Raw genomic sequence first — 14,569 nt, 5'->3', positions numbered from 1 at the left:
GGCAATGCACTTTCTGAGCCCTTTCTAATAACCAATGATGTGAAACAAGGTTGTGTTCTTGCACCAACCCTATTCACAATCTTTTTCAGCATGATGCTCCAAAGGGCCACAGCAGACCTCGATGATCAGGATGGTATCTACATTCGATATCGTACTGATGGAAGTCTATTCAATCTAAGGCGACTGAAGGCCCACACCAAGACCTTAAACCATCTTGTCTGGGAGCTGCTTTATGCTGATGACGCCTCCCTTGTGGCCCACACAGAAGCAGCCCTGCAGCGTTTAACATCCTGCTTTGCTGAGGCTGCTGAGCTCTTTGGGCTGGAAGTCAGCTTAAAGAAAACAAAAGTTCTCTATCAACTTGCACCTCAGGAAGTCTTCCATCATCCCCATATCACCATTGGCGAATCAGAGCTCAAATTAGTCCAGCAGTTTAATTACCTAGGTAGCCTCATCTCCTCGGGTGGTAAGATTGACGGAGAGATAGACAACAGGTTAGCAAAGGCATATAGTGCTTTCGGAAAACTCCATAAAAGAGTTTGGCGAAATAAACACTTGAAGAAAAGCACCAAGATCAGTGTTTACAGAGCCATTGTACTGTGAACTCTCTTACATGGATCCGAATCATGGGTCATCTACTGCCACCACCTGCGACTCCTAGAACGCTTCCATCAACGCTGTTTCCGTACAATCCTAAACATCCACTGGTCAGATTATGTGACCAATACATCTGTTCTAGAACAAGCAGCAATCACAAGCATTGAGGCCATGCTGCTGAGAACACAACTGCGATGGGCAGGACACGTCTCCAGGATGAAGGACCACCACCTCCCTAAGATCTTGCTTTATGGTGAACTTGCCCCTGGATGCCGCAAGAGAGAAGCCCCGAAGAGAAGATACAAGGACTCCCTGAAGCAACATCTCAGCCTTGGCCACATTGATCTTCATCACTGGTCTACTCTGGCCTCCAATTGTCCAGAGGGGTCTAGAGACACACTATCTATAACACTGCTGCTTCTTTTGAGTATGCAGACAGGATCACTCTCGAGGAGAAAAGACAACGCAGAAAGAATTGTGTCTTGCCGATACCATCCAAGGAGTCCTTCTGCTGTGCCTTTTGCAGCTGGACTTGTCTATCTCGCACTGGTCTCTTTAGCCACCAGCGCGCTTGTAGCAAATGTGGGTAGAGTCCTTCCCAAATCTTCGTTCGCGAAGCCTAGCCATGAGTTGCCAGTACTAAAATCCCAAAGCCAAACCAGCACCTCCCTCCCCTTTCTGGAATCACATAAGTGAGTCAATGTGCTACTGAACTTAGAAAATTAAGGTTTGCCAAACGAGACTGAAAATAAAAACAGAAACACTAACGAGATTTCAGGCTGCCCTTTAGAACAGGATTCAGTTGCACTCGACCTATCAAATATCCACTTCACCTCATCAACCAGGAAAACCACACAGGAAAACATCTTAACTCAGGGAACAGCGGACAAGAGTATCTAAGAAACTGCAATCAAGGCACGCTCTGAGATGGAGATAGCACGCTTTAATAAGTTTAATCCCCACGGCTGGGATCCGCCGGAGTCCCTGACACGCGCCCTCCCTCCACAGCTCCGGCCTCGCACCCCGGGGCAGGGCAAGGCCAGGCAGCGGCACCGCACCCCCGCCAGTCCCGCGCCCCTCCCGCCCCGCTTTCCCGGCTCAGAGCTGCCCCAGTGCTGTCCCCAGGAGTGTCCCAAGGCCGGCAGTACGGACCCAGTGCCGTGCGGGCGGGAGCCCTGGGCCCAGAGGGACGCCTACCTTCACGGCTACTTCCGGGGCCGCATCGACGGGCAGGGCCGGGGGCGCGGCGGGCGGCGGGCAGAGGTGCAGCACGGCGTCGCGGCTGGCGAGCACGGCGGCGGAGCGCTGGGAGCCGCCCTCGGCCTCGGGCTCCGAGTCAGGTTCCGAGTCGGAGCCGCCGTAGGAGGCGAGCGCGGCGATCGCCGCCGACATCTTAGCGCGGAGGATGACGGGACGGGCAGGTCCTGGCAGCTCCGCAGGGCTCGCCGCTTCCCTTCCCCCGCAGAACGAGAGGGCTGTGGCTGCGCATTAAAAATGTGGGTCATTAAAATGGAAAACACACTCTTCAAGATAGTTTATCTTTACGGGATATACAGCCGTTCGAGGGGGGATCAACCCCCTTGGCTGCTGATAGTGTTTAACCTTTCAGGACTCTCAGGCGGGACTACAAGCTCCAGCATGCAACGCGGCGCGCCTCTTGGGGGCTTTCCCCCCAGCGCTCATCTGCGCTCTGCGTGGCAGCAAGGGAAAACATTCAAGAGCCTAGGGAGAGCTCCCGCCTCCTTCCGCACACAAAGGGTTTTCGCCGCCTCTCCAGCATAGCCCGGCGGGGCGAGGAGCCCGGCAACACAGGACCCTCGCGCTCCCGCCGCCTCTGCCCCGCGCCGTGCCCCGCGGAGCCCCGCCCCCCGGCGCCGATTGGCTGTCAGCACCCGGCTTCGGTTACGTCACAGCGACGGGGCCCCGCCTCCTCGACCGGGGAGAGGGAGCCCGGCGGGCCGGACTGTACCACCTGCCCGCCCGCAGGGTGGGGGGCGGTGGCGCGTGGACCAGCCCGAGCATCGGGCGGTGGGGGGGGCGGCCGGGTTCGGCCGCCGGGTAAACAGCGCTCCCCCCCTCCCGGCTCGGCGCGCCGGGCGAGGCCCCGCCCCTCGCGCGCGCACACACACACACACACACACACGCACACACACACACGGGGACACGCGCGCGCTGCCCGGTGTCTATTGTGAAGCCGCCGGGGACGCTCCACGCCCGCCGCCGCCGCCCCCCGCACCCGGGGCCGCCAGCCGGGAATGGCCGGCGCCGCGTGAACTTCCAGCTCCCCCGCGGCCGCGGAGGGAGGGGCTCAGGCTGAGGGCGAGCGGCGTGAAGGTGCGAGGCGAGGGCAGGCGAGTAAGTGCCCCCCAGCCCCCGCTCCCTCCTCCCCTCGCGGTGCCCGGGGCGGGCGGGAGGGACCGGTCCCCGCTCCCCATCCCCGGCGGGAGTGCGGGACGCGCCTGCCCCACAAAGGGACCGGCGCTCGCCAGGTGTTGGCCCCCTCCCCTTTGTCCGCGCCCGCGCGGGGGGCGGCGGCGGCAGGGAGGGAGGGAGGAAGGGAAGGAAGTAGGGAGAGCGCGTCGCGGAGCCCCTTTCCCCCGTCTCCCTGCCGCCCCCGCGGGCAGCGGCAGGAGAGGGGCGTGTTGCGAGGCGGAGGAGGGGAGGGGGCCGCACTTGTGCCGGAGCGCGGGGCTTCCCTGTCCCTGCCCCTCTCCCTGTCCTGGTCTCCCCGTGTGCCCGCGCCCGGCAGGATCGCCCTGCGGGGAAGGTGCGGCGGTCGGGGCCGGGGTCAGCGGCGGGCGGGGGGCCGGGTGACGTCACCGCCGCCAGGTGCGGGGAGCGGCGCCCCCTTCCCTGCCCTCCCGGGGGACGCGGCCCCGCCGCGGGCACCGGGGCTGGCGGGGCAGGGGTGCGGGCGGGCGGCGGGCTCGCCGGCCGGAGCGGACCGGAGCGGGATTCGACCCCATCCCGGGGCAGAGCTGCTCGCTGGAACACTGCTACCATTGTTAGGCGCGCTCGGAGATCGCGGGGGATGGCCGGGAGCGAGGAGAAGGACGTAGGTTCCAACTTCTCCCAGCCCGCTCCAAAACGCCTTCCTGTGCGCCCGCCGCGCCCGCGGACAGGATGAATGGGAAATACAGAGCGCTGACCGAGAGCTGGATGTATCGCCAGGTGCGTGCATTGCACGCGCTTGCACCTGGAGCGGTACATTGCCATGACTTCCCTTGGAGCTGCATGTGCTTTCAGAATTAAAGTGAGCACACAGTGACATCTAATTGTGACACAGTGGCATTTAATCTGATTAAATGCTCTAGTTTGATTTTTCCACCCTTTTCAGCAGTTACGGTTTGAAGCATTTGTTTCCTTAGCTTGAGAAGATAACCACTTAGATTTTATTTTTTTTTAAGATAAAGTAAACGTAAAGGACGTATAGAAAGTGTTTATAGCATGGAGTGGAACAAGGTGCTACGTTTAGATCTGTTCTATTAAACACAAGCATGCCTCTTCTTCGTATGCTAGAATCGGGATTTTAGGTAAAAGTCTCACATTTTCAGCACTGAGACCTTTTGTTTGCATCTCCAACAGCTGAAATATACTACATTCAACTAGCATTTCATATGGTAATGAGTTGACTTTTTCATCTTAAATCTATGGATGATGAATCCCTAAGTAAGGAAAGCTATATGATGCTTCAAATGAATCACTGCTTATTAATATCAAAAGTGGTTCTTCCACTGCCGTCAGTTTGTTTATTGGCAGTAATTGTTAACTGATTCCATATGACCTTTTTCTCTTGGTATGCAGATCCTGGGTGTTTTCTGAAGTTCAAAGGTGTGCCTCCCGAAAAGTGAAAAATTTTGAGATCTATTTCTGCAACCAGTCTGTGATATTCTGTCTGGAGAACTGTGTTGAAAATCATTAAACTAATTCTACTTTGTTATCCTTGAATTTTAAATTTTTAATTCATAAAGATTTGGTAGTTTGCTTAAGTCTGTTCACCTGTGTTTTGTCCAAACACTCTAGATTGCTTGGCAGTAATGTAATCATCTGGGATTCTAGATGCTTTCATTGTAGAACTTATGAAAATCACTTACTGGTTTAAATTAGTTGCATTTCTGGTACCATCAGGCTAGTATGTAAGCAAACACATGTGAAGGCATTCAGTGGAATACTGACTGAAGTTTCGTGTTGCTTAAATGGTAGCAAAGATAGCAAAGATTAATTTTCAGCAAGCATGCTGGTGTCACTTTTGGGTTTGAAAAACTGACTTGACTACACTTGAAAAGTGTAGGTGGATAATATACATAGTTATCTAAAATCTGGTTTTGTCAGAAAAGCTGAGAAATTGCTGCTGGTCATTTGTGGAGAGATATGTTAACACATTGACTATTAACTGCATATTCGTGATTTCAAGAAGGGGTTGATTGGTGTAAAAGAAACCACAAGATTTTTTAAAAAGGTCTGCTCATTTATTACTGTATGTGTGTATGATTACTGTATGCTGTATGTTCTCTTTTAATTGGGTTCCACAAAACATATTATGTTATGCATTGGATGCTGCTGGTTTTGAATGCAGACTGAAGTAGTAGGTGAAAGGTGGTTTGGGTTACTTGGCTTTGCTTTCCATCCAGCTTCTTCACTGCTGTTTTTCCTTGCAGTCACTTTGCTTCTTTTGCTTTGATTTTCCAAAGGAAGATAAAAGCATCCCACTTTGTACAGCACTTTTGCATGTAAAGAGGGCCTTTTTGGCACCTGTTTGTTATTACTCCCAATGGTAAATACTATACCAAGTATTACCGTACCTTTTCCCCTGGACACTCATAGCATCATGATTTCATGAACTTATCATTTGCCTAGGTAGTTGTCTTTGAGAATTCTACTTCTCTGTCAAATTTGGATGTATTCAACCAGTTTCCAAGTGGAGGAACACTCACCAAACACCTCTCCCTGCCCCAAACTTCCTGAATGAGATTGATTTCCTTAACAGTCTGGGCTTAAATATATTAAGTTTTAACTCAACATTTCACAGATTTTCCTTCACATCAGTCTCTTTCTTCCCTGTAGTTGATAATGAAATCTATTTCCCTCTGCTTTTGATATATTTTGTCCTACTTTCTTTTCCCTTTACTTGCTCTTTCTTAGCTCTTTTTTTGTTGCTTTCCAGGATGGAGGTGCTTTATCTCACACCCTATGTTTTCCCTTGGTTTTTCTTCCCCACAGAAAATGATGCGTGTAATCCTGCTTATTCTATTTTTTTCTCTATATATGTTTTTTTACAGTCTTAAATTGCTACCAGCCCACTTACAGATACACTCATTTCTTATCCACAAGAACTGTAAGTCTGCAGTTTTGAGGAAAGGGTAAAAAAAAAAAAAGCATGATACTTATCAGGCAGAGGATTGAACTAAAATATGAGGGTCTGTAGTCTGTGGGAAATACAGTGTTTGAAAGAAAAGTTTTTTTTTCCTTTGTTCATATACTTTGGGCTGCTGAGAAAAGATATCATGATGAAAGTCTTATCAGGTTACTGTTACTGCATTTGGATTGGGCCTTTTTATAACCACCTTGCCTGTGTCTGATGCATCTTAATGTATTCTAGTTTAGCTGCTTTGGAGAGTGAAGCACCTTTTGTAACTCTTGTTCTGCTTTTTCTACCGCCTTGGAGCCTCTGACTGCTGTAAGGGTGATAGTACCTCTTTTCCAGTTTTTGTGTTTTTGGACTATGTCCCGGATTCTGAAAGATACCAAGGCGCCAGATTGCAATAAGAGTTCTGTGTTCCAGTACATCTGTGAATCAGTCTCTTTAGGTTTTTTGGGAGGGATCTTGAGGTGGTCTGACACAGATTACAGGCTATATATTTCGTGTTTACAAGGTGTGGTTTCACAGAGAGAAACATACAAGATAAGACTGAAGCAACTTAGACTGTGGTACTTATTTCAGATGACTGCAAACAAAGCAATTTTTTTGCAGAACCACTTCTTCCCTAGAGGATGGAAGCTGTGCAGCCTCTTCAAACTACTCAAGTGCTTAGGCAGTGCTGTGAACTGCATCTTATAACACAAGCTGAACAAATGATGGGTTGGACAGACAGTAAAACTAATTATAGACTTTCAGGAATATAAACATAATTATCATAATTATAAATTATCATATCTTTAATATTGGGTTTCTTAATTCTCTAAAAATATTTTTTATCCATTAAAGAACAGAAAATGCCATCAAAAGTATATACATTTCTGAAAATATATTATGTGCCCATATTTTTGGGAGGGTGGGAAGCTAAATAAATAGCTTACTTATGCTAGTCTGTTGGTGTGATAAATTACATCATACACACAAAGAACTACAGAATAACAAATGTAGTTATGTGTTAACAAAGCACTTAACAAAGAGCAGAAATAATGAATAATTTTCAATGAGTTTATACCTTTCTGTTGGCTGACTTTTTAGTTAGATGCTATGGTTACAACATGAATTTAGTCTTCTGACAGCAGACTCCATGCAGAAGTAAATTATTATAAAGGCCCTTACAGTATGACACTTGAAACTTATTAAAAAACAGGAATCTATTCTAAAGCCAGATGTGGGGTTTTTGGCATACAATAGAAGTCATTAAATTCTGTTGAAGCATTTTTATTACAGCTAGGGCATTTGTACTGTCTTTTCCCCTTTCTTCCTGCTCTGTGGTAAGCTGTATTCGTTTTCTGCGAGTATTAATAGGGTGTTTTTATTTGGTTCTTGTTCTCACAAATTTGGAGAACCTCAATGTACTTCAGTCCAGTTTGGTAGAAAATTGGTCAATAGATTTTAAGTTACTGAAGGAGAGCTTCCAGCAAATACTTTGCAAGTGATCTCATAAACCTTGCATAGGGAATAGGTCTAAAAATCATCGGGTGCTCTTAATGCACCTGTAATTCTCATCCTTTTCAATCACAACTGCCTGTAGATAGAAGTATGTGATGACGGCAAAGACTGATGGTAGACTCAGTAGTACTAACTAGTATTACTGATGTAGTTAGTACTGCTTCTATAGTGACCATTGTGCCTCACTAATCTGCCAGGGGTTTTGATTGCAGTAATAGCGTAGCAGATTAAATTTGAATATCATTCTAATTTGAATATACTTTTGAAAGGTATAATCAAAGGTTCCTCAAACCAGGCTATTAAATAAAGAAGCCATGATGTGAAAGGTAAACTACTTTCATGGATCACAAAAATCTCTGAGAGAAGGCTTAATGTTTTGTCTTAAAATCAGGAACTGTTCAGTATTTTCTATTAATCATTTGTAGAATTTGATTTATGAAGTGGAATTATTTACTGAGGATTCAAAACCATTTAATCAAATTCAGAAATACTGGAAAGATCACTTGAGAAATCTAAGTGAGCTGTGTGGAAGGACAGCAGGGTGACAGGTAAAACTGCTTCTTGGTATATGCAAAACAGTGTGTTTTGGAAGCAGAAAATAAGATACCATTTATATGTCTTAGGAGTTCCTAAATTAACAGCATTAATATAACAAAAAAAATTAAGCATTATTACAGTATGCTAAGGTAGTGTTACCTAATTTATAGCTGTAATCAGATGTGGGGAAAAAAACATAGAGAAGGAAGTGCCATTGTGTACAAATTCATTAGTTCTTATCTGTTATTTAAAATGTGTTATTAACTGTTAGTTTAAAAGAGATAAATCACAGTGTTGTAGAGAGTTTGATACAATGGATATGCCAGAGTTTTTCAAGGGAATGAGAAGATTGGAATTATCTACCCAATGAAATGAAAGACAGATCAAAGAAATGAGGAGTGGGAAACTATAAAATACACGTGACTTTATGCTCTCCAATAGCAAGTGTAAGAGCAAAACCACTGCAATCAGTAAAAGGCAGTTTATTGGAGCCATATGATTTTTGTGCATCCCCTGAATGTACCTGTATGTCTTTCCATATATGTATGTATCCATATGTCTGTCTGTCATTCACTGAGACTAATTCTCTTGAATACACAGAATCAAGTCCTTACTTTATTTCTTTCAAACCAGTAATTTGAACTTTGTTCTTTCTCATCAGAGATGACTGCTCAAATAAATTTTCATTGCAGTTAGGTATTCTCAGGTTTCTATGGCTGAAATAAATGTTGTAATTTCTGGGCTTTGGAGTAATTTTCTGGCTGTTTGGTGTAATGAACTGTTTTACACAAAATGAAGCAGTCCAAAATGGGGATATTGAGAGAAACTCTTACATCAGTAGATTGAATATGGAAATGGCTTGTAGCATGGGGATGGCAAGTTTAAACACAAATAATGAATGTAAATTGATGTATGAAAGGAAACTGTCTTAGGCCAGTCCAGCAAGCTTATGAGGGTCCTTTCTGGAGGTGGAGTCATCTTTCAGACTAACCCTTTTCTCTAGTATCTGCCCTGAATAATAGATGCATAGGTTATGGAAAACTGGAAGAGCATTTGACACTAAGGTACTTTACTGGTCGTATTTATGCTAAATATTATATTGAAGTGGCTGGTCCAGCAGCACCCAGTTGTCAATTCTGACGTAATGGCTGTGGAGTAGCCAAAATCAAAGTTGTCAGATACGTTTCTACAACATGACACTGTTCATGGTTTGAGGATCTTTTACCTTCCAGGCACATTCAGAATGGTGATGTGGGTTCACATAGATTGTCTGACAGATCAGCTGTACCAGTTAAGCAGTTTTCTGCAAAAGGTTCTCATTGTCATAAGACAAAACCAGCACCTTCTGTAGTGATTTTGACACAGACCTTCAAGTAATTTAAAAAAAAAATTAGGAAAATCACAAGTCATTTATAACTTGATAATGTGTGTGAACTTAAGTAGTTCAACCAGCTCTTGTAAAAGTGGCATGCAGAGTCAGCTTTCCAGTAAAAAAAGGAAATGCTTAACTTGTTAAATCTTGTTCAGCCACTAGCCACTGAATGTGTGTGCAGAAATGCTTATAGAGGTCTTTTAACTCTCTGCTGGTTCTGCCTTTTGTTAATATTAAAGGAGAAGGCTGTGATTGTCAAACTTTTCCAATTGTGATTCCATGTGCAGTTGTGAAACTTAGTAGGCTTGAGAACACAACTAAAAATATAAGTTGAGTTTGTTATAGATGCTCTTTCTTTGGAAGCCTCTCTTCAGGAACAAGGCCTTTACAAAAATTGTGTAATGTGTGTGGGGAAAAAAATTCACTTCTCTGCCTCCCAGCTACCCAGTCTGGCCAATGTTAGTCCCGGTGGTAATACAAGACAGTGATATTTGTTACATCTTAATAATCTGAGCAACCTGTTCTGGTTGATATTGCTTTGGGCATCCTCAAATGTTCTATGATTAGAAGATCTTCACAGCAGGAGGAAAAATTATCTTACTGTTAATTTAGGAGAAGCTATAGGTGGCCTAGAGTGCTGTAGAAGTGGTAATGAAAGTTTCTGGAACTGCAATTTAATCCGAATTTGCTCTTGTGAAAACACATCAGGACTGATACAACACGTGTTTGGTGTTGCAGGGATCTACAGTGCAGCTGAAGAATGGCATTATATGGCAGAATACATATGCATATCAGTCATATGCAGAATGAACTCATGTTACTCCATAGTCATGAAGATTCAAGACTGTTGCACTATGGAAGCTTCAGATGTGACTACTCACTTGAAACAATGCTGTCTGTGTCTGCAGGCAAGACAACAGAATGCATTCTGTGGCTCTGGCTAGCATGAGGGGTCTGGTAAACCAAAACAAACCTGAGTTACAAAGGAGTTAACAGTTTTTGTTTCCCATGGGAATGAACATAAAGCAAATCTGCCTTCAGCAAGTTCTGTGATACAGGGAGAGGTTCTGTACAATTCAGTCCAAAAAGAATATATTGTCTACCAGCTATGATGTCCAGTAATGGAAATCAGATATTAGGGATTATCTGTGCCGAGCCGATTTAGCTAGACTTTTATCCATTCTACTTCTAACTATAAAAAAGATTTTATTTCTTAGTCTAGAAATGAAAGTTTTATTAGCGAGAAGGGAGATTTTTGTTCATACCATAAGACTAATAGAGGTCCAGTTCTCGTCAGAGAAGAATTGGACCTCTGTTCTGTACTTGTGGCTACTCTGCTGATAAATACATTATTTTTTTCCAGATGATAAGTGTACATGTCTTTAAGCTCTGGACAGGTTTGTATTCCTCCTACATGGTCATCTCTCTGATCTTCAGGAAGGTTCAGAGTCAGGCTTCATGGCTCGAATCTTTACGAGTACTGGTAGTATTTGTTAAAAAAAAAATATGGTAGTGATATTACATCAAAGGGGAAAAGGGACTCTTCTTTCTTTTCAGTTTTTACCTGATGCCTTATATACCAAACTCACTATTGCAATTGAGGTAAATGGGATTGATTCTTAAGATCTGTCATATTTGATAGATTCTTAACGCACTAATGTATTTATAGATTGTCTTCTAGTAAACTATAGGTTCCTCAAAAGTTTATTATCTGCTTATTCGTTAGACATCTGATCAGTGTTGTGAAAAGATTATTCTCTTGAAACCTGTGGACCATTCCTTTTAGTGTCTGATGATTTGCTTAATACAGCATAGCATGTAATACTTGTAATGAGGTTTTCGTGGTGGATCGCTGTGGCCCAATGATGGGACATCTTGATAAATATATATACTTTTGTGACGTGAAGTTTTTCTTAATTCTGAACTTCTGACAGCAACTCACCACACTCTCTGCCTAGATGTTAGAGGGTTCCCATAGGAAACAGACACTTAATGATTAGTGTTGTCCTAAAGTAATACTTGATAAGAAGTTTCGTGTAGAATAACTTCTTGATAGAGAAAAATCCATGTTACTTTGAATGCTTTCAGACTCTTGCCGTGAAAATCAGCCCTTAATTCTGTCTTTCATTGTTCCTGGGAATATATTGAAAAGCAAAACCATTTGTGTATAGAAACAATCTAAATGGGTCATCTTCTGTGTCTGAGTATTTTCAGAAATGTGTTTTCCCCTAGCTCAGTGCTTGCATATGAAGTGCTGGCTACCAAATCTGATTTTTGAGCCTGAGTGTAGTAAGAAGCAAGTGTTTCAGGTTTTTGGAATCCCAAACAATATGCTGATTGTAGATATTCTAGTCCATTCTTGATTATAATGAGCTTCTTTATTAACAGTATTTTTTTCTTTGAAACCTTCTGTGTCATTACAGAAAGAATCTTTTTAGAAAAAAGATTTACAATTTGCTATTAAGCAAAGAGGTAAGGGTATGGTTTTAACATAGAGACAGTTGGAGAAGAAAATCGTAAGAACTATATGATACAGTCATAAAACGTGTTGGATGTTGATGTTCTGTTTTTTGGTCAGTTTTTCTTTTGATGCATGTTTCCTAGAGAGACCTAAGGACTCTGCTCCATGGTAACCTTCTAGTAGTCTGAGAAAGACTTCTAAGAACAGATTATTTTCTACCTGTTTTATTTATCCTTTTTCATAAATTCACAAGCTTGTGTTTCAAAACTTTCAAATGTGCACTGTAGGTTTTTAACATTGATTTCTCACCTTTCTGAAAAGTCTGACTTGCAACGTGAGGCTTCTCATTTGTTTTATTTTGGTTTTTTTTTACTTGCAGCTTGCATATATACAGTTTTGCAGTTTATTAATTTTCAAGACGTTAATGTTTTTTTAGTCCTAATACACATTTGTTAGCTTTATTTTTAGAGTACTCAGCTACCTCTAAGCTGGAGTTGCAGACAAAATGATAGGTGGCTTTGATTTCACATTGAAAGAAGAGCAACCCTTTGGACATTGTTGTTGAAAGGATTGTGGAGAAGCCTGATTCACCTGTACGTGAGAACAGTACTTTGATTCAAAAGAAACACTTCAGAAAAATATATATTGTGTATGACTTTTGGAATGTTGAAATATCTGGAGTCTTATAGAAAGAAAATGCACAGAGTTAGAGCCCTTTGAAAAATGCAGACATTTTAGAATACTTAAAACAGACAATGAAACATTTGATTGTAATTATAATAATCATATTGTTGTTCAGATTGGTGTGGGGTTTTTCTTTTAACTTTCTTCATGAAAATTTATAACTGGTACATGGTGGTCTCACTGTTGTGCGTGTGTTAATTTTGGGTAGAATTATGCAAGCCTTGGAGATAAGATTTAATAAGTGACATGCAGATCTATTTAAAAAAATGTAAGATCTGGAGGATGTATTGTGTGTCCTAACTGCTGAGTCATACACTAATGCTTGCTCTATTTCTGCACTTGTGAATCTCAAATTGTTTTGTACTCAGTGGAACAACAGCAAAGGGAAGGTGAATAGTTTTCCAATTTGTGTTTGTCTATAATGTATTTTTAATATATGCATTTTCCCCCACGGGAGGTGGGAGACATGCTTTGAACTTCCAGAAAGCCAAGGAAGATGTTTCTGCTTTGTAGGGGCCAGACCTAATATCAAAGATGGGTACTCTGTCTCCTGGCCAACATTTTTTAAGAGGAAAATAAGGGCAACTCCTTCATTCTTTGAAGGAATGAATGTAAGCAGCTGTGTTCATCTTCAGTGAATAAAGAAGATTGCCTATAGGTTTAAATCTGTCAGGTGAAAACTAGAAGAGGAATAGAATATAAAATTCACTTGTCTTTACTGTCATTCATAGATTTTTTTAGATTCATATCATTCATTCATCATGTTGGTAGTCTAGAAGCTTAAATGAGGATTCTTCTCTGAAAGGCAGTCCATACTGCTGTGGGCATATGATGGGGCTGAGGCAGTGCTGGTTCACTTCCAGACATCTGAACAGATACCTGTCTTCAGGTGTCCAGGCAGATCTATTGTAAATGTTTTATTAGATCTAGGCTTTAATAGTATGGTCATATGTGACCAAATGGTATGTAAAGCAAAGTTGCTTGACACAACCCATAAATTTTGTTTTTTTGTTTTGTTTTGGGGTTTTTTGTCTGCTTTTTTGTGAGAATAAAGCCATCTATGTGGCAGTGAAAAAATGTATCTTTTAAATGAAAGCTGACACACTTGGGTCTGTGGAAATGGAGTCACGGTGTCTCTTTCTTAACATACTTAATAGAAAAACTGAGTATGCCTCAAAATAAACACTGGTGTGGTGTTTTTTTCTTTTTTTTTTTATGTACCTCCACTCCTCCCAATATTTCAGTATTGAGTGAAGCGAAGTTGTTAGATGCATTTTGGATACTGTGAATTTGTTTTGTAGCATGTTAGTAGTCTTGAGTGCAGTTTGGGGACAGATAAAAATTATGGTGACCAGTAATTGTCATATCATGGTTTGATAGGGAAATGAGAATGTTTAGACTGTGGAACCATGTTTCATGTGCGATTACAAACTTTTCTCCTTCACCCGAACTCCAGTCTTAGAAAGATCATGTTCTTTCCTGGACACATTAAGTTTAAAGTCATGCTATTTTCCTCTCAGTCTTCTAAATATGGCACCTCTGTAAGTGCTGTTTTACTGTCAGCTTTTTTATTGCAATGGAGCATGATTTTATGAAGGTGATCTATTTCTACAGGCAATGGAGGACCTTTGAGCAGAAAATTCAACACCTGTCAGTGTGTTATTTCGCCATTTTCAGTGCCTGATATCCTTAAGCTTTTCTTCCTGAATCTGGTGGTGTGCTGCAAGCCTCCACTACTATGAAGGCAGCTAATAAGAGTGTAAATAGAACTTTTTCTAAAACTAGTAGTTTTCAAACCTTTTCCTTTGAAGCTTCTGAAAATCTGTTTATGTCAGTTTGAGAAACACTGGCTTGGTTTGACTGTCCTTGCTCAGTTGTACCTCTGTCCATACCCACGGGACACAGCTGAGAATGAGGAATGTGGTGAGGCGATAGGTTCACTGTCTGCTTTCAGTGGAGAAAGGAGGATACCTGAAAGTGTTGCTTTCCTAAAGGGCAGTGATGAGCTTCCCTTAGAGAATGCCATCTAATGCCTTCTCACCTCAGCACTTTG

General features: G+C 43.0%; 2 protein-coding genes across 7 annotated transcripts in view; one reads left to right on the top strand and one right to left on the bottom strand.

The window, feature by feature from the left end:
- The window catches only part of CDC40 (cell division cycle 40), a 39,344-nt gene extending 37,024 nt beyond the window's left edge, over positions 1-2,320 (bottom strand). Inside the window, exon 1 of the mRNA XM_027747906.2 lies at positions 1,795-2,320. Coding sequence (XP_027603707.1) covers positions 1,795-1,989 — 195 coding nt within the window. The 5' untranslated portion in view covers positions 1,990-2,320. The remainder of the gene's footprint in view (positions 1-1,794) is intronic.
- Positions 2,321-2,605: 285 nt separating this feature from the next.
- The window catches only part of WASF1 (WASP family member 1), an 86,666-nt gene continuing 74,702 nt past the window's right edge, over positions 2,606-14,569 (top strand). For 2 of the 6 annotated variants that reach the window (XM_027747909.2, XM_027747911.2), the window contains exon 1: positions 2,607-2,952. The gene's annotated coding sequence lies outside the window, so the exon portion shown is untranslated. The other 4 variants (XM_039379785.1, XM_039379784.1, XM_039379783.1 and 1 more) reach the window with 4 other exon arrangements.

Source organism: Pipra filicauda, unplaced genomic scaffold, assembly GCF_003945595.2.
Source record: "Pipra filicauda isolate LSUMZ 115617 unplaced genomic scaffold, ASM394559v2 scaffold176_size3548034_pilon, whole genome shotgun sequence".
NCBI classification, from domain to species: Eukaryota; Metazoa; Chordata; class Aves; order Passeriformes; family Pipridae; genus Pipra; species Pipra filicauda.
The sequence above is the reverse complement of the archived record's forward strand: the minus strand, read 5'-3'. Positions and strand labels throughout refer to the sequence as shown.